This window comes from Mchenga conophoros, linkage group LG23 (assembly GCF_057382185.1).
Source record: "Mchenga conophoros isolate Kocher_MC1m ecotype Shallow Benthic linkage group LG23, M_conophoros_male_GT1.1, whole genome shotgun sequence".
Classification (NCBI taxonomy): domain Eukaryota; kingdom Metazoa; phylum Chordata; class Actinopteri; order Cichliformes; family Cichlidae; genus Mchenga; species Mchenga conophoros.
The window spans coordinates 29,053,659-29,077,394 of record NC_140547.1 but is presented as its reverse complement, the minus strand read 5'-3'; the positions used below and the strand labels follow the sequence as shown (position 1 = coordinate 29,077,394).

The window sequence follows — 23,736 nt, the reverse complement described above, 5'->3', positions numbered from 1 at the left end:
GACAGGAAGGGTCATAAAGTCAGATGGGCATGTAGATTGAACACTTGCGAGCCTTTAATCTGTATCCTGGTCATCAAGTAAGTTTAACATGGTCACATCTTTAACATATTAATCCTGCCCTACTGTCGCTTTAAATTTACCCAGAAAATCCAGTTCCTTCAGCTCAGTTGGCAGAGCTCGTAACATTTAGCAACAGTGACCTCAGCCATTGTGAAGCCATGACATATTGTATTTAGTGGGCAGGAGACAGGAAGACTCTTGCCCTCGTTATTCCCTTACACTGCTGGAATCACTTATAACTGCGACTGCCTGAAGCACGTACTCGTAGAACATGCTTTGTGTTTTTACAAACTGTTATGTAACTCATTTGCTGTCTGCCATGCATTGTCACCTTACACCGAGCATGAAACCTTGCCGTTCTCGCACCATGTTTGTCAGGAGCTAGTTATGTCACTCGCTGAAATGCTCCTGAAGTGTCACCACTCCTATTGTCTGGAATATACTGGGCACATTTATTCCCACGAAAAACTGGGAAACCTCACTTAAAGATTAAATTTGCGCCCCTCATGTGACAATAGGTGACACACTGTGGCTTCTGTCTTCAGTTAAAGGCTGAGAATTTTCAGAGTAAGGTGAGAACACCCCCGATGAAGAAAAAAATTAAGACTTTGGCGTTTTGAGCCAAACAATGCGCCACAGATAAAGACTGATGTGCGCTGACTTAAGCTGTGATTACATCACAGTGTGGAACGCCATTGTTTTGTTTGTGGAGCCATTAGCTTAAAGCCACTTTTCACCACACAGGTAAGATGTTTAACCACCCAACCGTTGCTTCAGACTTTCTCATAACCTGGCTCAGTCCAAAGGCAGAGCTCCAATGTGTAATCTTTATACTTTGGATTTTGAAAAGATAAATAAGCAAATAAGTTGTGAAAAATATGCTGGGAAGCAGATGTTGTTTGCTCCTGGGCCATGATGGCTGCTTTAGATTCTATGTTTCAGCCTCCAGATTCATATTTAATAAAAACACATGACCATAGTCACACAAGTTTATTTTACCAGAGAAAGTTGTTCTGATGTGTATGAGAGACATTTCTCCCCATACTCAGATCACTTGAAATACACCAGCCCACTAAGTGGGGGAAATTGTAATACTAACCCCCCCCCCCCCTCTCCCCCATCATCAAAAGCAGGCCTAAAAACAGACAGATATCTAATTACATATCTAATCATCTTACTTAAGCCTTCTTTCTATTTCTGCAGGAGACTAAACAACAAATGATTGGATTATTAATTATTAATTGGCTATGACTCAAGTATATCTGCATCTCAATCTCAATATACTCTTGGTGCACAGAACAAAACTTCTACTAGCTCGCTCTAAATTTGTAAAATGTAAGCTTCTTACTTGTAAAGTAATCATTCTTATTTTGTTGTGCCATCAAACCACTATATCCACTGCAGACAAACCTACAGTGAGGGAAACTTTGTTTTTTAACCATTAAATAGTCCCACTTTTTGTCTGTATTTAATACAGTTTGCACACACAACACACACTGTTTTTATTAATGAGCTGCTTTTTTATTTTTACATATAAACTGAGCGAAATATGTTAATTTTAGAAAAGAAAAGTACATCAATACACTACTAACTTACTTATACTAGGCTATATGCAGTCATGATAAAATCTTGTATGCTAGCTAGCAGCAACCGTATTAGCATAGCTATTTTAGATGAATAACCTGAAGATTCAAATGAAACTAGGAATGTAGCCAGAACAAATGTCCATGATACCCTACACTATGTTGGCTACCCTACCCTAGGTAACATAGGCAGCATATAAATCGAGCGCTCTAGTCTATCCTTATGCGCTGAAGGAGGAGGGTGCCAACAAGCACAGGACAACTATATGTGGAAGATGGTGACCAGTGCAGCTGCTGCAATTGAGGTTTTGCAGACATGTGACCACAAACCACACGATGTTAGCTTGTGTACCATTTTTGAAGTGTGAGAATCATGGTGACAATATAGGATCGAGTGAATAAGACCCCAGTCATGCAGGCCTACAGACCAGTCAGTGACCGCCTGGCACGTGTATTCCCCAACCAGTTGGTAAAAATCCTCCCAGTGATTGTTTTGGGTGCTGGGATATTGCTGCGGTTGTAGTTTGAGTGGAACTGACTGACTTCCCCAGCCACTCTCCAAGCTGTAGTGAAACTGTCCTAAGTCGGATGCAAGGCGAATCCAGTTTGTGTCACACTTTTTCAAGTTTATTACCGCTGAGCTTATAGTTATTATTCATAGAGAAATAACTACAGGAAATCTTAGCAATCCTCTAACAACAAAACCAATTACAGGAGGTTTTTGGTACTGCTTCTTTACCCAATGACAGCCAGCAATGCCCCAGAACTTCTGTAATCAGTTGGTGAATACACATTTTCCCCTAGCAACCGGTGATTGTATCATGTCCAACTATGCATCAGTTGCCCACATGATGTCACATGAGATACTTCAATAGCTCCACCCTTACTCATTGATAAGAAAAGCAGTAAGAGTTGGGTATGGAAGTACTTTGTGTTGTGGGTGGATGAATAAGGGGTGATAATTGATTTACAAAAAAGGCAATATGCAAATGATTCTTTTGTGCTTTTCAGACAAAGGAAAGAGATATTTCCAGCTTAGCGAAGCACCTAAAAAATGGCATCCAGATGTGTTCAATTCAGCATACAACAATATCCAAAATATTATCATTCTTATGCTGAAATACACAGGTTTATTTAAGATAGCTGGAACTGCTGTTGCGAAATCAACTTTGTTCCGTCAGCTCAGATGTTTGCAATGAATAACATTATATAAATGCTTATACTGACACAATGTACCAAACAAAAAACAAGACTTGTTTTGGCATCGTATTAGGTAAATCAAGCAAATCTACTCATATTGGTACAAAAAAAAAAAAAATCTGGTTTCATAACATCCATAATTAATTAGTTTTAAACCTGCAGTCACCCCCCCCCCCCCCCCCCCCCTTTCAAAATTAGGTTCAAACGATCCTTTTCCTTTTCAACAGAATTCACAGAATCCCACTGAGCATGTGCGGAGAAATCATCGTTACTCCAGCCATTTCCTAACTGTACTAAATGAGGTAGTAAAAATGAGCTCTCTACTACTTTTACATCTGACATTTATGGAAAAAAGTAAATAGTGCTTAAAAGTTTAAAAAAAAGAAGACCTGGCTGACATAATGGGCCATGTTTGGTGAAAGAACAGGTCAGTACTTGGTAACTAAATCTGCCATTATGTGGACAAAAACACTGCCTAGGGAGAAGAAACTACATTTTATGTTTTTTCATCACTCTAATATGCTTGAAACTAAATAGGTTTTAACTCGAATTTCAATAATACAGCATACTAACTGTGCTCACCGCTCCATGACACTAAACAGGTTCTGCTACTAGGTGGCTATAAGGGAAACACTCCCTGAGCTTAATCAGCATCACTAACAAACCTTTTGAGAGACTAAATGCCAGGGGATCTCTTAGGAGTGGGCTGTGTATACATTTCACAAAGATACAGTATGCGTTACAAGTCTTGTCATGTTCTCCAGCACTGGTCTCAGTTACAAATCCGCATCCAAGAATCTCTTATTAACTTTGCAAGCTGATTATTTTTTCCCCTCTTCTCCCTTGGCTGAAAAAATTAGTTAAGCTGACAAGGCCCATAAGGACATACTGTAACTCGAACTCTTCATCTGTCCTCGCTTACTGTTCGGCCTCTAGAGCACTGACAGACCGTGCAGATATTTCACACATTACATACGACAAGGCATACCTTTTCCCTTCTTATTTTTTTTGTGCCACAACCTTTAGTTAAACAGTTACTCCAGCAGGCTTGCTCAAGCGCAGTTACACATGCGAGCAAGCACACCCCCTTCTTGTGAGCCTCTGCAATGCAAAGCTCCATATAAGGACATGTTGATGATGTAATGGTCCATAGGCAGGGAGCACATCCCTTATTGTTTGGTCTGACTGCAGGAATGCCCACATTACTGCTACTAAGAGTCTGAGAATCAGAGAGAGAGCGGGAGAGCCGAGAGCCCGGGTGTTGTACGGCAAGTTGATCATGAGCTTGTGGCAGTAAAGCTGGGAGAGAGAGCCGCTGGCACAGGTAGGCACACAAAACATTGCCTTTGAGGAGAAGAACTTTCAAAACTTTAAAAGAGCTGCTCCCTTGATGAGCCTGAACGCACACAGATTTTCAGACTTGCATCTTGTCATTCTGGTTGTTCTTTTAAATTATATTTTGTATAGTTACTGTAAGTTACATCTGAAATGTGTCTTCTTTAAAACAGCTGCATAGGAAAATTAAGACATTAGATTCTACTTAATTAGACACTATTGTGGGGGTTTTAATTCCCAAGTATCTTTTTGCATATTTGCTGAGAAATTCTTATAAAAGTTGAATGAATTTAATAGAAATGATCGGAAAGGAGCACTTAATATGACAACTAAAATATGTAGACTGTAAAATTAGGGAAATCTAAGGTAAGGTCCTAAATGTTCCTCGTTGCGTGCTATGTAAGTCAAATAATAAGCAGAAATTAGTACACAATGTACGCCTAATTGAATTACACACAAATATTTGGGTCCCATGTGTAACGACAAGAAAAATGACTGTGTGCGACTGAGTGCGTGTGCAATAGCAGATGGCATAGTTCTGTGATGATAGTAATAAGTATATTATATTAATTCAAGTCACACCAATTAAGAGTAATGCCATTAACTGCATTGTATAAAACAGCAGCTGTGTTTAAAGTAAGTAAAACAGTTTTGGTGCTTAAGACCCGAATGTTTCAGGAGAGTCACATCCAGGTCTCTGTTTGGTTCACACCATGTTATTAATCATAATACCACTAGCAGGAAGTTAATAAATACCCGAACAACATATATCACGCGTTTTGATTGCACTCTGGGGGCATATCACTTGGCCTGTGCGGATTTTAAATACAGTCCGTGGACCTCATCAATCAGTGTCCTCCCTTTGAACTGTTGTCACACCAGCATCTGTTAAAGAAGGAGGAGATGTTCATGTATGTGCACAGGATATATTAGTCTATACATACATGACCTAATCGCTTGCGGTGAGGAAATGGCACAGCAACCCGCAGAGGAGGCGCAGCGGCACTTTACACACAGCGGGTGAGCCACAGTTTCCAGCATAAAAACAGAGGGAAGCCCTCGGCAAAGCTGTAATGTGTGCTAGTGTGTCTCCCATATGGACTTGGCTGAGAGTTCCCGACTGGATGTTTCCTTTTCTTTGAGTGCATTCATGTTATCGTACATTTGAGAGAAAAGGAAAATATAATATAACATTAAGATATCCACTCAAGGACCCTAACACACTAAATCACTCAGCACGACTTGTTTTTCCATGACATTTAACGACTGACAGTGGTGACTATGCATCTGTCTTCCTGGGGAAACCGCTCTGAATGAGATTAGTACCTGATGCAAAGTTTGCACATGCTGCTCCATGAGTGGTAATAGTGATAGCTGTTAAACTGTTCTTTTTTCAAGAATCACAGATCTCTGCGTAAAGGAGCTACACTCTTGCAATGCTGAAAATGTAGCGTGATGGGGTTCAAAATGTGGCCCTGAAAATGCAACACACATAGTAAATTAGATGGTGACAGCAGGTAGGTTGAGCTACTAACCATCATTTAAAAGTTTGATTGTACTTCCTTTAGGTGCCACCTGAGGTTGGCTCCAGAAAGGAGTCAATCGTGGAAGGCTCCCATTTTAAAATGGAAGACCAAAGCATTAGAAAACATGTTTTCAACTTTGACCAAAAAAAGAGGAAAAAGAAAAAAGGTTTTGGCCTCTATGGATAGTTTCCCCCTCTCATAACAACTCTAAGTGGGATAATTTTTTTAATAACTTATCCAGCTGGACAATTGAGCTTCCCTGACACAGGTAGTTGAAGCTGATCGGAGTCTGCTAAGCCTCATCCACTACTTTGAGTCATTAAACTGGACCCCTTCACTGTATGTATGTTGCATTTTAATAAATTATCTGACTAATATTAGATTATTATGGTATAGGCCATCCAAAAAGTTTGTCCTTCAGATGTGCTGAGGGAAATTCTACTACTCTATTATTTCTAACTACACTAATTACACTAATTAGCTGATATGGGTCTGTTGTGTTGCACTTTGTGAATGCAGCTTGCTAACCAAGCTAGCTAGTATTAGCTGCTAACTTAGCCATCCACCCTTTTATCAATAAAAGCTAACGTCTGGCTTGAAAAACAGCTTTGGCTAATATGGTAACGTTGACAGCTCAAGGTGTGGAACAATGGGTGACATCACGATAGATAAGTCCATCGTATTTTTTTTCACCAAGTGTCACTATGTCTGTTTTTGCCGCATCCATGCAACATGCAGTGTGCTCTAAATTATATCTAACAACCCAAAATGGTCTCAGATGTTGCTCTGTTGGCCAATTACATTCATCTCTCTGTGTGTCCCTGATGAGAAGAAGTCCGGGAACAAATTATCTGATTTAAAGATTTTTTTCTGTACCACAGAGTACATCAGGCACAGAGTAATATAGTCCTACAAAGGAGGTAGAATTTGTCTTTAGTGATGCAAAGTTCTCTTGCATGCAGTAATTTGGATTAATATCCATTTCAGGACTTTTTTTTAACATGTTTTTTTTTTTTTAAGCCAGAGTGACAGAGTTTCCAGTAATACTAGGGAACAAAGTATGTTGATCTTTCTATTTTCGCCGATGACATCACTAGGAAAACAGTGGGGACAGAGATAAGAGATTAAATAAATAGTGATTACAAACTGGTTTGAAAAGGACATGTCTGCCTGCTGTAGAGGAGTTTTGCTTTGCAGCTTTTCACACGCATAATCTAATCAAAGAAAAAGCAACCTTTCAGCACATGCATGGCTCCTGATGAGGCGATAAGTATTTTGATGACACCACTGGCAAGCACTTTGTAGTCCTGGGCATGATTTGCAATCAACATGTGTAGGAGACAGGATTAAAAACAAGAGCAAGCTATGTTGATAAAACCCAGACAGAAAAGTGCAAGTCCTTGGGGCTATCAGATTCCTTGAAATGAAAAAGCATGATTGGAGATTTGTTTAATACACTGTTGAACACCATGTCACCTAATAACCCCAGCATAGCAGCCATATCAATCCTCTATATGCAAAAATCAAAGTAGTTTATTCAAGACATAAATCATTTTTTTAAAACTGACATACGTGTAAGTGTGTATTAATATATACCTCCATATAACTTCAACTTTTTCATGTAATTTCACCAGAATAGATCAAAATGTGTAGATTGTCTCTGTTTTAAGTTAAACTGGAATATAAGTAGTAAAAGTGAATAGAGCTTTTGTAGTTGTTTAAATGTAATTGACTGAAGTTTAAAGTAATATACCGGGGAACCTTTCCAAAAAAATGGTACTAAAGTATAATAGCTGAGTAAATATACTTTGAGTTTACCATGAAAAGCTAAACTATAAAGGATGATGCAATCTTGTGTTGTGTGATACTATAAATTTTGGTATCGCTCGGATACCAAATACAGGGTGAGTATCGCTGATACCAATACCGATACCGATAGAGCAGGGTGTCATGATTTATGAGATGAATCTTCATCAGTTTCCAAATGATTAACATATGTTAATGATCAATAAATCACTGTGACTTTTACTTTCTACAATAATTAGTTTGCACAAGAAAACACACTTTTAAGCTTTTCATGCATTTGAAACTGGGTGTTTTTGGCACCTTGTGCCTGTCTCTGAAGCGCTTTGGGTCACCTTCTGTTGTTTAAATGTGCTATAAGCAAATAAAACATGAGAAACAGAAAGGTTCAGACAATTTTCACAGTGCATGTTAGAGTTATATTTATATAAAGTATCAACCCTGGCGCTTCAGTATCGATACGATACCGATACCAGCGTTGCTATCTATATTTGGATTGATCTAACCACCTCTAGTTCAATGCTCTACTCTGACTATACCCAATATTAGAATGGTACATCTTTATTAGAAAATTTCAACATAATTTACTATAAATAAGTTTATTTTTACTTGTCCATAAAAAGATTTCCTCCCATAATGCATTACAACCACACTAATAATTAGGTCTTATTCTTAATCATGCAAATTTATATGTACTTTATTGGGTGTTTTTCTGTGTAATAGCAGCACATGGATCTAGTTACATGTGTCCCCCTAAATCCAACTGCCCTTTAGCAGCTACTGAAGAAAGAAATGCCATACTGCTGTAGAAGTGACCCACCCTACTGTACCACACTTACATCATGGCCCACAACCCAAGTGTACATGTGGAATTTGTGTGTGTGTGTGTGTGTGTGTGGGGGGGGGGGGGTCTTCTGAATAAACTCTGCGGAGCTGTAATTGCTTTTGGAAGCAGGGGGAATTCCTTTAAAAGTATAAGAAAAAAAAAGCAGGGTGGGTAGGTGGTGGTGGGTTTAGTGAGGGGGAGGAGGGTTGGTAGTAGAGGAACCCCTTAATTAAAGGATTGTTCCATGCCAGTGGGCCATCTGTGTGGAAACGCCTGGCAGACGCACACACAGCAGTCATAACATATTTTCTCCAGGGGCTGTAGGCACTTTGGTGATGCATGCATGTGCCAGACGCCTTGACCCGGGCTGCACACTGTACTTAAGGGACTACAGCTGCATCACATGGCAAACATATTCTATAGTATAAAAATATGGGATTTCATTAGTTGTGGAAATATAAATATTACATATGCTACCCTGTCGGGTCTTGTTATTTTTCTTAAACAGACTGCTTCTGATTTTATTTTTGTCAGTTTGTCAGCTGTGACAGACATTAAAAAAGTTTACATTCTAAAGTGTTTCTCATTTTTGCTTGAATCCTGATTTCCTGATTTGCTCTTGTGCAATGATGCAGTTATTTCCTTCTATGAGCTAACAATCAGGCCTCAGATTTAGATTATAAGTGGGTCACAGACATATTTTATTGTGCTTGCAATATGTCATGTTGTCCAGTCAGATGATCACTTTCAGAGGTCAGCATTTGGCTGTGTGTCTCTTTTCTGACAGGGGACGTAGGTCTTATGCTACCACCTCACCCACTGTGGAAACCTTCGGAAATTCACTGATTGTTAAACTTAAGACCCACTATTTAGAGCAGGAACTCAGGTTTCCAAAGCATATGAGAATTAGCTGGCACTGAGGGAACAAAAATGAACCAAAGGTATTTCAGAACATAAAGTGATGCTTTTTTTATTATGTGTTAAACTTTCCATGACATAAGAACTTTATTCCTCCTTTGAAATGCTGGGAAAATAACAGTGTTTATGATGTGTCAGAGCTTGGAGAGCTGGACTGTATGGATAACAACAGTGAGGGTGTAGAGTTCCTTTAGGGGTTTTCTTATATAATATTAGTGGATAAACAGGATTAGCATTTTAGATATTTAGGTTTAGGATGCTCTATTTTTACCCTCTATGGAAGACTTAAGCTGCCAAAAAATAAATAAATAATAATTGAGAAATTATCAAAAGATAACAAAATACAAAGGTAAATATTAAAAGGAAATATCAACCTATATACGGTTTGAAAAATTAATTAACGCCTATTTTTACATTTTCTATATTTTGTGCTTTTTAATTAAATAACGTACTTTTGTCAGGAAAAAAGCTAACTAATCAAATTCCTAAAAATCATGTTCCTTTTTTTCTTTCCTTTTATTACAGGTTAAAGCTGTTAATTGATCAGGAAAAGGCCTACCAAGAACGCAAAGACGAAGAAAACAACAAAAAGGTGGCAAGCCTCAAGGAGGAGCTGACAAAACTCAAATCGTTTGCATTGATGGTTGTGGATGAACAGCAGCGTCTTACCGAGCAGCTGAATCAACAGACAGCTAAAGTTCAAGAACTGAGTGCCAGTTCTTCACAAGCCCAGGAAGAGCTGAGCTCAGCTAATGCTCGTCTGCAGGAAGAGGAGCAAAAGGTCTGTCGCTTGGAGGCTGAGCTGCGTGACCAAGCCAGTCGATACCATCAGGAACAGGAAGCCATGACTGCCAAATTAACCAGCGAGGATGCCCAAAACAGGCAGCTGCGTCAGAAGCTTTCAGCTCTCAGCAGGCAGCTTGATGAGCTGGAGGAGACCAATAAAACCCTGCGCAGGGCTGAAGAGGAACTGCAAGAGCTGAGAGACAAAATTAGCCGCGGTGAGTGTGGAAACTCTGGCCTCATGTCAGAGCTTGAAGAGTTACGAAAACGGGTACTTGAAATGGAGGGAAAGGATGAAGAGCTGATCAGAATGGAGGACCAATGCAGGGACCTCAACAAAAAACTGGAGAAAGAGGCCAGCCAAAACCGGTGCCTGAAAGCTGAAGTGGACAAACTGAATCAGAGAATCATGGACTTGGAGAAACTAGAGGATGCATTCAGTAAGAGCAAACAAGAATGCAGCTCACTGAAAAGCAACTTGGAGAAAGAGAGGTCGGTGTCAAAGGTTCTGACCAGTGAGTTGGAAGTCCTCAAAGTCAGAGTCAAAGAACTGGAGGCTGCTGAAAGCCAGCTGGGAAAGACAGAGCTGACTCTGAAGGAAGATCTCACCAAGCTAAAGACTCTCACAGTGATGCTGGTGGATGAGAGAAAGGCAATGGCAGAGAAGCTGAAGCAAATGGAGAACAAAGTCCAGAACAGCACAGGCAAACTGCAGGCTGAACAGGACAGAGTTACATCAGTTACAGAGAAGCTTATTGACGAAAGCAAGAAAGCACTGAGATCAAAGGCTGAGCTTGAGGAGAAAATCTGCAGTGTTACAAAGGAAAAGGATGACTTGAAGGCCAGGTTAAGAGCTGAGGAGGAGAAGAGTAACGATTTGGAGTCTAAAATAAGCTTGATGAAGAAAAGATTGCAATCACTTGAGACAATAGAGAGAGAATACCTGAGAAACAAGGCTAAAGAGGAGAATATCAAAACGCCAATTGCTAACCGCTTCCAGCAAGAAGACAACAAAGTAAAAGATTTGACCCAGGAAGTCGAACGCCTCCGACGCAAGTTAAAAGACATGAAAGTGGTGGAAGGCGAATCATTAAAAACAGAGGCGTTTGAATCGCTGGAGAAAAGATTTAACAACGAGCAAGAAAAAGCTAAAGCCTTGATGGAAGAGCTGGAAGTATCTAGAAAAGAGCTTTCAAAGTACCAGCTGGTTGAAAAGAAAGAGTGCAACCAAGAGCACGTCCTTTACAAACGCCTTAAGGAAGAGGAGGCCAAGTCCAGCCATTTGACCAGAGAGGTGGCAGCTCTGAAAGAGAAGATTCATGAATACATGGGAACAGAAGAGTCCATTTGCCGCATGAAAACTGACCACTCGACACTGCAGAGAAAACTGACCCAGCAGGAAGTCAGAAACAAAGAACTGGCCAGAGAAATGGAGACGCTCACTCGAGAGCTGGAAAGATACCGACGATTCAGCAAAAGCCTTCGCCCAGGAATGAACGGCAGGCGCTTTTCAGACCTGCATGTTTCCACTAAGGAGGTTCAGACAGACCCACTTGATTTCATGTCTCCCAACTGCAAGGGTATGCCACCGCTGGAACGTGCAGTGGTGAACGGCAAGCTGTACGACGAGAACGAACCAGAAGAAAATGCTAATTACAGCAATGAGCTGCAGCTCACCAAATGTAGCCCCTCGATTATCAATAATGTAAATAATCTTAACAACAACCTGAAAAGAGCACGAGGCCCACTCCTTAAGAACAAAGACGCTCCTCATCAGGTCAATGGAAAAATGCACCCGCGGCAGAATGGCAGCCATGTTCAGCCTGGAGACGTCGTGCTGACCCACAGTCCTGGGCAACCTCTGCATATTAAAGTGACACCTGACCACGGACACAACACTGCAACGCTAGAGATCACCAGTCCAACCACAGAAAACACCCAGTCATTCACCAGCACTGCTGTCATACCCACAAGCGGGGGTCCACCCAAACAAAGAATTACCATCATCCAGAATGCATCTATATCCCCTAATGCAAAATCCATTTCCCCAACAGCAAAATCTAAGAGCTCCTCTGTGTCTGATGAGCCATGTTCACCAGATAGGGCCCTGTCACCTTTTACTATGGCTACATACTCCAGAGCGATGACCCCAGACTCCTGTGGCTCTGTAACCCCAGACAGAGCCATGTCACCAATACAAATAGTATCAGTGATGACAGGCACCCCCGACCGCTCCTTATCCACGGAGCCAGTCGAGGTTGTTGGAGGACACGCCGTCTTCCGCGTGACCCCCGAAAGGCAGAACAGCTGGCAGGTCCAGAGGTCCCCCAGCTTGGGGCCCAACGTCATCACCACAGAGGACAACAAAATCCACATTCACTTAGGGAGCCCATTCATTCAGGGCATCAGCACTTCGTCCCAAACGCAGAGTCCATGCCACACGCCTGGACTTCCGGAACAAAGGACTCAGGTGCTTGCAAACTGCAGTTCTCCTACTGTCAAAGCCAACAGCAAAATCACAAGTAGCATCATGATTAAGCCCACCTCCACCCCAATCCAAAGGCCATCACAAATTACAGTAAGTAATGCCTACGACTGACCTGATAACCCCCAAAACCTTCCATCCCATCCTGCCCATAAGATACCTCTTATACCCCAACTCTATACCCTAAAAAACGTCTGATTTGCTTCATTTTTGAGCTTAAACAGTTGAATGTTTTACTTTTCATTTTTGTTGGTTTGCTTGGTTCTGTGTGATAAAGTTCAAACAACTGTGTGCCTGCATGAAAAAAATAAAGCACTAGAACTTGAATTAATCTGACATAACACAAGGTTTTAACTTAAGTGCACTTACTGTATTGTACTCAGTGGCACATTTGCCATGTAGTCAGACTATTCACACTGATGTATCATACCAATTTTTATACTTCATACTCCACATACTGCATTATTATTAAGTTGTTTGCTTTCCTGAGAATTAAAGTGTGCAAAAAGAAGTATGTTTTAGTTTGTCATCCATGCTTGCCGATTTCATTTATTCACTAAATCCAGCATGTTTTGAATTTTTTCTTTTTAAAAATACATATAATGTGGGAATATGCCAATAGATTAAAATCAGCTCTTTGATTTGATTTGTGCTGCATGCACTGTAACGTTTTAACACTTAAAGACTTGAATCCAGTGAGTCAAAGTCAAAATGTCTGCAGATCACTTTCCGTTAGACTCAAGTGGAAGATTTTTCAGAATAAAAAACACAGTGCTTATGTTTGACCAGATGACACAAACGCAAAGTCAAAAACCCCTCAGGGATTCTCACATGGTTGAGTTAAAATCATAAGCTGATGTCATAGTTTCTTCTTCGGGACACAGAAACCCAGTAACTGAGAAAGAAAACCACAGTTGTGTGAACTTGGGAGTTCTCTTAAATGACATAATGGAAACTCTGCTTAAAACCTTTAAACCTTAGTGCAGCACACCGTAAAGCTGCTGTGGAAGGTGAGTCTTGTACTTTTAAAAATGCAACAGCCGCAGTTGTTCTTCAGCAGTGGTTTTTCAAACATAACTGAAACAATCTTACATATTCACTGAACCATGAAAACTTTTAGCATCAATCGTGTATGCAGCACTGCAAAGGGTACCTGCTGGATTACATCAGTGATTTCAAACCAGGGTCAACAGCACAAGAAAGCCTGCGGGTGTATGTGCAGAGACAATGGATTACGTGGGAAGACTGAATGCACCTGAATAGGTATGAATAGAAGCATTAAAACTCATATGACCGTAAAGGATAAACAGTACAAACAGAAACCCAAAAGCAATAAATACATCATATACAGATGAGGATTAGGTCCACTGAGAAAAAAAATGTAGGGAGTCATGACTTTTCTTTTTCTCTGAAAAAACACAACACAAAACTTTATATATAGTTTTAATTATAGATGAATATAAAAGGGACATAAATGTGAACAAATACTTCACATATAAAGATCAATACTCTGCATCTAATTGGAGCTGTAGCCTAAAGTAATGGCTTATTGTTACTAATAAGCTAACTATAACTCCTAAATGGTCAGATGAAAGCAGTGGCTAACGGTAAACATAGCTGACACTCAGATGAAACTGGCCTAAACAATGATAGTTCAACTGGCTGAAAACTTATTTTAACAACATACATTTTTATATAATTAAATGTGAAAACAAGATACGTTTAAACTCGATTTAAATGAATAGATCTCAATAGATGATGATGTGATGCTGGCTTGAAAAAGGTTGGGAACATTTCAATCTCACATGAGGGTCAGAGTAAAGAGAAGATGATGGAAAAGGGCAGAATGAGAAGGAGACAGAAGACCCTTGTGGCAGTCCTTACAGGGAGCAGTTGAAAGAAGATGTAAAGTACAATTCTGAAAAAAATCTAAAAAAAGAAATCTGGAAAATTATCTACTGCAAATTTAGGGTAAACTATGACGAGCAATGTTTTTTTTTTTTTAAAGATTACAACAATACAAAAACTTTACATAATAACAGTCTAAGTTGTCCGACATAGTGCAAAAGATATAGTAATATAATCATAACTTATACATATTAAAACTATTTTAATATTCTCTTAAGTAGTAAAGAAAAACAAACAAAAAAATAAATTAAAAAAAAGACCACAGTATGTCTAGGTTATCTGAGGTAGTCCTGTGCTTAGAAGTTGGTATGGCTGCCCATACCAGGAGGTAAACTTTTCTCAGACTTAATCTGGGACTGTAAGAGAAACAACAGTTTTTAGACACAAACAATAGCATTATCTTACTAAGTTAACATCTGCCTATATATGTTACAAATGGGCAGGACTGAAAATATAGCTCTAACTGCTAGCCACTACTCTCTGATCCTCACAGCTAATGTGGCTATTAGGCAACTGCTAATAGTTAAACAGGTAATGCTAACATGCCATTGACCAGGTTAACGTTTAGGATAATTGTTAAATACTTCAACATCGTTGAACAAAATTACTTATAAAGAGCCAGATTAACTAAACGGGGTAACTAGATTGTTAGTGCAAAGTGTCTTTAGTTTTAGTTTTATAAAAGTTGTGCTGTGTTCAAAATACAGGCGCAGGTATTTAATTTCAATATGAAGCACAAAAAAATTGAATAAAAAATAAAAGACATCCTTTTTGTTAGTATTCAATATCGGCACAATTAGCGGTAAATTACGGATCACAGTCCAATTTAAATATTCTCCTCCTTATACTTTGTCTGTCACAAAAATCTGTGAGTTTACACCTCATACCTTCTCATGGTGCTCTTGTTGGAAATACCAACACATCACTTGTTTGTTTTTTTTTACCTAAAACCCAGTTTGCACTGGTTCAGTGTTTTCATGAATCTGGCCCAAAAATGTTCAGTGAACAAAAACTACTGTAGCTGCTCCTGAGTGGAGGCCCTTTGTTGTGCCTACCTGTATGCAGCGGTGTTGTATGAAGTTGGGTGTGAACTGTAGGAGGTGAAGACAGCACTGCTGCTCACTACTTTGAGAGGAAGACGCACCCACCTCTAAGCACTGGGACCAGAGGGCACTGCACTAAAAGTGGACTATGTTCATCCAAACATGCGGCGTGACAAAGAAAATCCTAAAACTTTTAAAGTGGTGGAAATAGAGGGAAAAAAAATGCCTTTATTTCCCAATGTTATGAGCATAGCAACTGAATAATGCACTCCAGGAAACATACTGTAAACATCACAAAACCCCTTCAGAAAACCTGATACTGTGTTTGGGTCACAGGAACACAAACGTATTCGTTGAAAGTTCTTTTTACCGAGCGTGCCTTTGACTGGGTAGAAAACCAAAACGTTTATTTTCTTTTCTCCCATGAATCACGTCCTTTGAGATGAGTCATCTGTATAGCCTGCAAATGTTTTCTATGTATATGCATTCTTCCACATGGACTGAAAATGTTACCTCGTACGTGCGTTTCACTTCACGTTAAATCTGTACCAAAGGTCAGAACTGGATGGTCGGGGAGGGGAGGTTGATTGAAAGGCAAGAATGAAAGGATGCAAGAGGAAAAGGTAATTCATTTCATGTCTTAAGGAAAAGATAATGAACGCCTCAGATGGGCTTTCCTCATCGCAGTGGCATTTTATGTACGCATGAACCTAAAACTAGAATTACATCATACGATTGGCTTGTTTAAAATCAAACACACACAAAGAATCGTAATTATTTTACTCTGTATTTCCAGCTGGATCAAAGCCACCAGATCCATACTTTAATTGTTAGGTGATTCACACCTTTGTTAACAAGTAGGGCAACAAATTAAGTGTTGTAAGAGGTAGAAAGACAAATTTGAGAAAGTTCATTGCTCTTCTTTCCATCCCTGAGCCTTCCTCTTTACCCAAAGTCTTACATTTTACCAATAACCATTAAAAACTAATACACTTTAATGAATTACAAACTCATACTTTGATTTTTCATGGAGCGAGGCAAGTGCTGCAGGAAAACTGTTGAACCTGACCCAAAGGCAGACGAGCTGGTGTGGCAACGAGGCGATGATTAAATCAAGCATTAAATCCAATGAGTGAGAAGGAGCGCAGCTGTGGAAACCAGATCCAAAGCTCGCCTGGGTGTGATGAAACGATGCAGGGGCTAAACAAGATGCTATTCATTAGACCTCTCCTTGAGAAAAGCATCCAGCAGCTGGGATTACTGTCTGCGACCTTAATTACCCCCTGACTCACTTTAAACTTATTCGATTCATAAAACTCATCTGGTTCAGCCAAGGAAGACAGATCTGTGCACGGTATCCCAGCCAGACTGGGAGAATGAGTATCATGTGACACACTGGAAGGCTATTTCATTTAAAAGCCTGCAGCAATGCTCCCTTCTGCTGGGCGAGAGCGAAGCTGTAATCACACTAAGCTCACAATGATACTGCTGATTAAGAGCAGAGTTGTTCAGGGGTGAAAGAAAACATCAAAAATGCCAGACATCCTGATGTGACTTTTGAACAATCAGCTACTGATATCAATCAGCCAGGGACAGGAAAATTGAACGATTACCACGGCGCGAACAAAGAGAGCAGATCTCCGTGCTTTAGCCCACCTTGACCCTTAATAAACAGCAGTACTGGGGTTTTGTCTAAACAAAAGGCTTCGTGAGTGTGAGAGTGCAGACATTGTGAAAGCAAGCCTCTCTCCCACCGCAACGCAAGCACCAAAACAAACCTCGTGTTTGGTTGCCACAGAAACAGCTGTGCCGGTGCAGAGTGTGGGGCAGAGGAGGAAGTACTCAGCTGAACTCCTGCTGTACCGCTGATATATGAGAGGACAAAGCCGCACATTAAGGTCTCTCTCCATGTAAAATCAACAGCACTCCCATGACGTGGGTCAGATTTTCTGGACCATTAGCTCCGCCGAAGCATGAGGCCCTACTTATTCTGAAATTTATACCCCCGTATGAATATTTAAGGCTGTAGTTCACTGAATATTTCTTAATTCTCTAAACCTCACGAGCGCTTCTCCTAACAGCAAGAGGTTTGGAGCTCGGCAGGGAATAATATCAGTGAAGTGATGAAACTCGTGGAAATACTGAAAACTTTCACTGGGCTGGAGAAAAGGATACCAGATCGATGACACTTTCATACAAAGAGACGGTTTCGGTTTTTATTTCTGACTCCAGTGAACTCCAGATAAAAAAAGTTAAGAGGCCTGGACTGAAAAGGGCTTTTGAAACTTTTTTTTTTGCTAGAGATATCTTAAAATGCTTTCCTAATATCAATTCTGTTTTAGGGATGTTTGATGTAAAGTACAAAGACATTTTTTTGCAGTACCAATCAGCTTTTGAAAAATGAGGAAAATGAAGAATAAAGCTGTGAAAAGATTAAACTCAGCCGTGTGTAAAAGTCCTGAAGCATCTCTCATTTCTTTATATTTTACTAAGAAAATGGGAAATACGTGCAGTGGTTTATTTAAATGAGCCAGTACACATGGAAATACAGTATATGAGGCAAAAATTAGCTTTTTACAATTCTAACAAGCCTGAAAGTCAATATTTGTCGTTATTTAACCCCCTTTATTCTTCAGCCCAGTCTGAACTCTCTTAGGCAGCTTTCTTGTCATTTGTTTAAGTAGTCTTCAGGAATAGTTCTCCAGGCTTCTTGAAGGACATCCAAAGCTCTTTATTGGATGTTTGTTCTGTTCTCTGTCAACACGATGCCACACTGCTTCGATAATGTTGATGTCCGGGCCCTGGGGAGGCTAATACACCAGCTTTTTTGCCGTGTTTCCCTTCCTTAAGAATGGCGTCTTAATAGACACTTTCACTGATACTATTTCCTGGCTAATAGCTCTTTGGGAATCCACTCGTTGGTGCGAAGATAGTATTTTATGTCTGTCAAACATGATCATAGATCAACATTTAAGTGGCTTAACAAAAAAAAAAAAAAAAAGCATTTGTCTGAAAATGGGTGCAAGAACTGTATGGCGTTATTTTTGTGCCACGATTCTGAGCGCACGTAAAAAAAAGTTTGCAGGTGCAAGTGTTGTATTTTGAGGAGAAATTTATTTTTGAGCAAAGAAAAGCTGAATTTGAGTGAACAAAACATTGCTGCGTGGAAAAAATGTATTTCCGCGTTTGCTATTATCCACCCACACATACAATAGCAGCCCCTCTCGCTCAGTTTTCGCATTTGCGCTCACTCACAATGTGTTGCTCGCGCTTTCAACATTTCTGCCCGTGCGTGCTCAACTCGTTCTGTACACCGTTATATTTGTGCCACAAAACCAGCCAATCACAGACTTGGATGCAAAAAAATCTGATTGGCTGTTCTGGTCTCCAATCAGCTCGAAATGACGAAATGCAATATCCCAGAATCCATTTCATCCAAAACTCAAACGAGGCAGTGGCAGAGGAACGCAGAGTGGCAAGGTTTGAAATATTACTCTTTCTGGGTCACAAAATAAACTTTTAAGATATTTTCATGCGAGAATGTTGCTGTGTAAACTTCTAATACCTGCTCGATTCATCAAGACATCACATATTTGCATAAGTGCTCTGACGTTTTCGGAGATGCCTTGTTACCCACCAGCTGACCGCTTGGGAACTCGGGTTAAACATAATATATAAAGCTGGACTGACAAAAAAATCACAGACTACACCACCAGGTATTATAGGAAAAACCATAAAGCTGTTGTCACAGTGATGTACACTGTCTTGTTGGTACAGTGGGGCAAAAAAGTATTTAGTCAGCCACCGATTGTGCAAGTTCCCCCACTTAAAATGATGACAGAGGTCAGTAATTTGCACCAGAGGTACACTTCAACTGTGAGAGACAGAATGTGGAAAAAAAAATCCATGAATTCACATGGTAGGATTTGTAAAGAATTTATTCGTAAATTAGGGTGGAAAATAAGTATTTGGTCACCTCAAACAAGGAAAATCTCTGGCTCTCACAGACCTGTAACGTCTTCTGTAAGAAGCTTTTCTGTCCCCCACTCGTTACCTGTATGAATGGCACCTGTTTGAACTCATCATCTGTATAAAAGACACCTGTCCACAGCCTCAAACAGTCAGACTCCAAACTCCGCCATGGCCAAGACCAAAGAGCTTTCGAAGGACACCAGGAAAAGTATTGTAGACCTGCACCAGACTGGGAAGAGTGAATCTACAATAGGCAAGCAGCTTGGTGTGAAAAAATCAACTGTGGGAGCAATCATCAGAAAATGGAAGACATACAAGACCACTGATAATCTCCCTCGATCTGGGGCTCCACGCAAGATCTCATCCCGTGGGGTCAAAATGATCATGAGAACGGTGAGCAAAGATCCCAGAACCACACGGGGGGACCTGGTGAATGACCTGCAGAGAGCTGGGACCAAAGTAACAAAGGTCACCATCAGTAACACACTACAACGGCAGGGAATCAAATCCCGCAGTGCCAGACGTGTTCCGCTGCTGAAGCCAGTGCATGTCCAGGCCCGTCTGAAGTTTGCCAGAGAGCACATGGATGATACAGCAGAGGATTGGGAAAATGTCATGTGGTCAGATGAAACCAAAGTAGAACTTTTTGGTAAAAACTCAACTCGTCGTGTTTGGAGGAAGAAGAATACTGAGTTGCATCCCAAGAACACCATACCTACTGTGAAGCATGGGGGTGGAAACATCATGCTATGGGGCTGTTTTTGTGCCAAGGGGACAGGACGACTGATCCGTGTTAAGGACAGAATGAATGGGGCCATGTATCGTGAGATTTTGAGCCAAAACCTCCTTCCATCAGTGAGAACTTTGAAGATGAAATGAGGCTGGGTCTTCCAACATGACAATGATCCAAAACACACCGCCCGGGCAACAAAGGAGTGGCTCCGTAAGAAGCATTTGAAAGTCCTGGAGTGGCCTAGCCAGTCTCCAGACCTCAACCCCATAGAAAATCTGTGGCGGGAGTTGAAAGTCTGTGTTGCTCGGCGACAGCCCCAAAACATCACTGCTCTCGAGAAGATCTGCATGGAGGAATGGGCCAAAATACCAGCTACTGTGTGTGCAAACCTGGTAAAGACCTATAGTAAACGTTTGACCTCTGTTATTGCCAACAAAGGTTATGTTACAAAGTATTGAGTTGTATTTTTGTTATTGACCAAATACTTATTTTCCACCCTCATTTACAAATAAATTCTTTACAAATCCTACCATGTGGATTCATGGATTTTTTTTTTTTTCACATTCTGTCTCTCACAGTTGAAGTGTACCTCTGGTGCAAATTACTGACCTCTGTCATCATTTTAGGTGGGGGAACTTGCACAATCGGTGGCTGACTAAATACTTTTTTGCCCCACTGTATATATGTATGATTTGTATCACCTTCATGTTTCCAAACCGACACCATGACCAGCAGCTTTTACAGCTGTGGCTCCAGCAAACATCAGCTGATACTAGAAATTAATATTAAATAAATTCTAACAACAGCTGATCCAGCTTAAACATGCTGCTGTTGTTTAGCGCGACATCCGCTGGTTTCCTGTTTCTGGCACAAAGGAGGAGATAAACAAACAAGAGAGACGATCAGCTGATCATTGATCAGTTTCATGACTGAAGTAGCAACAGGAGAGGGAGGGAGAGAGAATGAGGGGAGAAGAGGCAGCTGTGCAACGTAAAGACAGAATAACTCCAGCTTTGTGTCTTTTTTTCATTCTAGCTGAAGTCCGGGACTAATCACGTTCCTTTTACCCTCAATACGGATGTATTGTAATTGGTCCAGCCCAGAGTTGATCATGACCAATTGGCTAATCCACCACCTTTCATTGTTTAAATCGTTACAAAAACAAATAAACATAAAAATGAAAAATCACCATCGGCCCCCCTGGCAAATGTCCGGTATGCCCAATGGCCAGTCCAGCTATGCGGTCAGCTGGTGGGTAACAGGCATCTCCGAAAACGTCAGAGCACTTATGCAAATATGTGATGTCTTGATGAATCGAGCAGGTATTAGAAGTTTACACAGCAACATTCTCGCATGAAAATATCTTAAAAGTTTATTTTGTGACCCAGAAAGAGTAATATTTCAAACTCTGCCACTCTGTGTTCCTCTGCCACTGCCTCGTTTGAGTTTTGGATGAAATGGATTCTGGGATATTGCATTTCATCATTTCGAGCTGATTGGAGACCAGAACAGCCAATCAGATTTTTTTGCATCCAAGTCTGTGATTGGCTGGTTTTGTGGCACAAATATAACGGTGTACAGAAAGAGTTGAGCACGCACGGGCAGAAATGTTGAAAGTGCAAGCAACACATTGCGAACGAGCGCAAATGCGAAAACTGAGCGAGAGGGGCTGCTATTGTGTGTGTGTGTGGATAATAGCAAACACTGAAATACATTTTTTGCACGCAGGAATGAATTTTGTTCACTCAAATTCAGCTTTTCTTTGCTCAAAATAAATTTCTCCTCAAAATACAACACTTGCACCTGCAAACTTTTTTTTTACTTGCGCTCAAATTTTTTTTACGTGCGCTCAGAATAGTGGCACAAAAATAACGCCATAGAACTGGACTTAAAATGAATACAAACAAAGCAGAAAGAAAAACTTTGAAAGACTTTGAAACCCATTCAGAAAGCCTGGAGAGCCATACAACCAAGTCTGGCTTCTTGGAGGCAAAATACAAAGAAATGAGGGCTGGCTCGAGACTTGCACAGCACTGTGTGTGCCATTTTTGTTTGTTGATTACTCTAAAGAAGATAACCACTTGCTGACTATCACCACATAGGGATTCAGTCACTGTTTAATGGATAAGAGGATCGCACCATGATTGGTGAGATCTTCTTATGTTGTCCTGAGCTGAGTGTTTACAAAAAGAACATCATGCAGCATCAAATAAGACTTGAAACTAGCCATTCAGGTGGAAAATGCATACTAAAGTGACCCAAGTGAGGCGTTGGGTCTCCTTGTCTCTACAGTCAGACCTTCTGCCACCAGAGGACTCTGCCCCTGCTGGACATTAGAAGCAATGCAGATTTAAAGCACTGGCTTAATCCATCTTTCTTATCCAGTCTACTGAGCATAAAAACTACACATTTAAACAAGTGCATTAGATGACAGCAGTGTTTATCTAAATCAGTGTATCCGTTTCTTGAAATGCCAAATGCTAAATAAACATGCTACAAATACATTTACAGAGTATGCCATCTGTGGCTGAGGTTCCTCATAACTGTGGAAACACCTTATCACTGTACTGTAAACAGGACATAGTTTCTACTGTGCAAGGACCGATCCAAAAGTGATGCACCCCAGTGTGCTGCCCTGCTGCTCTGCATGTAAACATGCTCATTAAAAGTGATTGCACAGTAAGTGGAGCAGTAAGTTGTTTAAGAAAACGCGAAATGCGATGTGTCTCATGAGATGCCCTCGTATGAGGACTGTGATATAAAAGCACTGGTTTCTAAGCACAAGTTACACTGTTGGTATCATTACCAGGATGAAGTGGAACTATATCGGGGCCATTAGCAGTTTGCAGCAAAGTTTTTTTTTTCATTTAATCATCAAATCATTCTCAAAATACAGTGGGGCAAAAAAGTATTTAGTCAGCCACCGATTGTGCAAGTTCCCCCACTTAAAATGATGACAGAGGTCAGTAATTTGCACCAGAGGTACACTTCAACTGTGAGAGACAGAATGTGGAAAAAAAAATCCATGAATTCACATGGTAGGATTTGTAAAGAATTTATTTGTAAATTAGGGTGGAAAATAAGTATTTGGTCACCTCAAACAAGGAAAATCTCTGGCTCTCACAGACCTGTAACGTCTTCTGTAAGAAGCTTTTCTGTCCCCCACTCGTTACCTGTATGAATGGCACCTGTTTGAACTCATCATCTGTATAAAAGACACCTGTCCACAGCCTCAAACAGTCAGACTCCAAACTCCGCCATGGCCAAGACCAAAGAGCTTTCGAAGGACACCAGGAAAAGTATTGTAGACCTGCACCAGACTGGGAAGAGTGAATCTACAATAGGCAAGCAGCTTGGTGTGAAAAAATCAACTGTGGGAGCAATCATCAGAAAATGGAAGACATACAAGACCACTGATAATCTCCCTCGATCTGGGGCTCCACGCAAGATCTCATCCCGTGGGGTCAAAATGATCATGAGAACGGTGAGCAAAGATCCCAGAACCACACGGGGGGACCTGGTGAATGACCTGCAGAGAGCTGGGACCAAAGTAACAAAGGT

The 23,736-nt window shown here is 40.6% G+C and overlaps 1 protein-coding gene across 2 annotated transcripts in view; it reads left to right on the top strand.

Moving 5' to 3' along the window:
- Positions 1 to 23,736, top strand: part of filip1l (filamin A interacting protein 1-like) — a 110,868-nt gene that overhangs the window by 84,901 nt on the left and 2,231 nt on the right. For both annotated transcript variants that reach the window (XM_085264382.1, XM_085264381.1), the window contains exon 5: positions 9,777 to 12,612. In XM_085264382.1, coding sequence (XP_085120508.1) covers positions 9,777 to 12,612 — 2,836 coding nt within the window. The remainder of the gene's footprint in view (positions 1 to 9,776; positions 12,613 to 23,736) is intronic.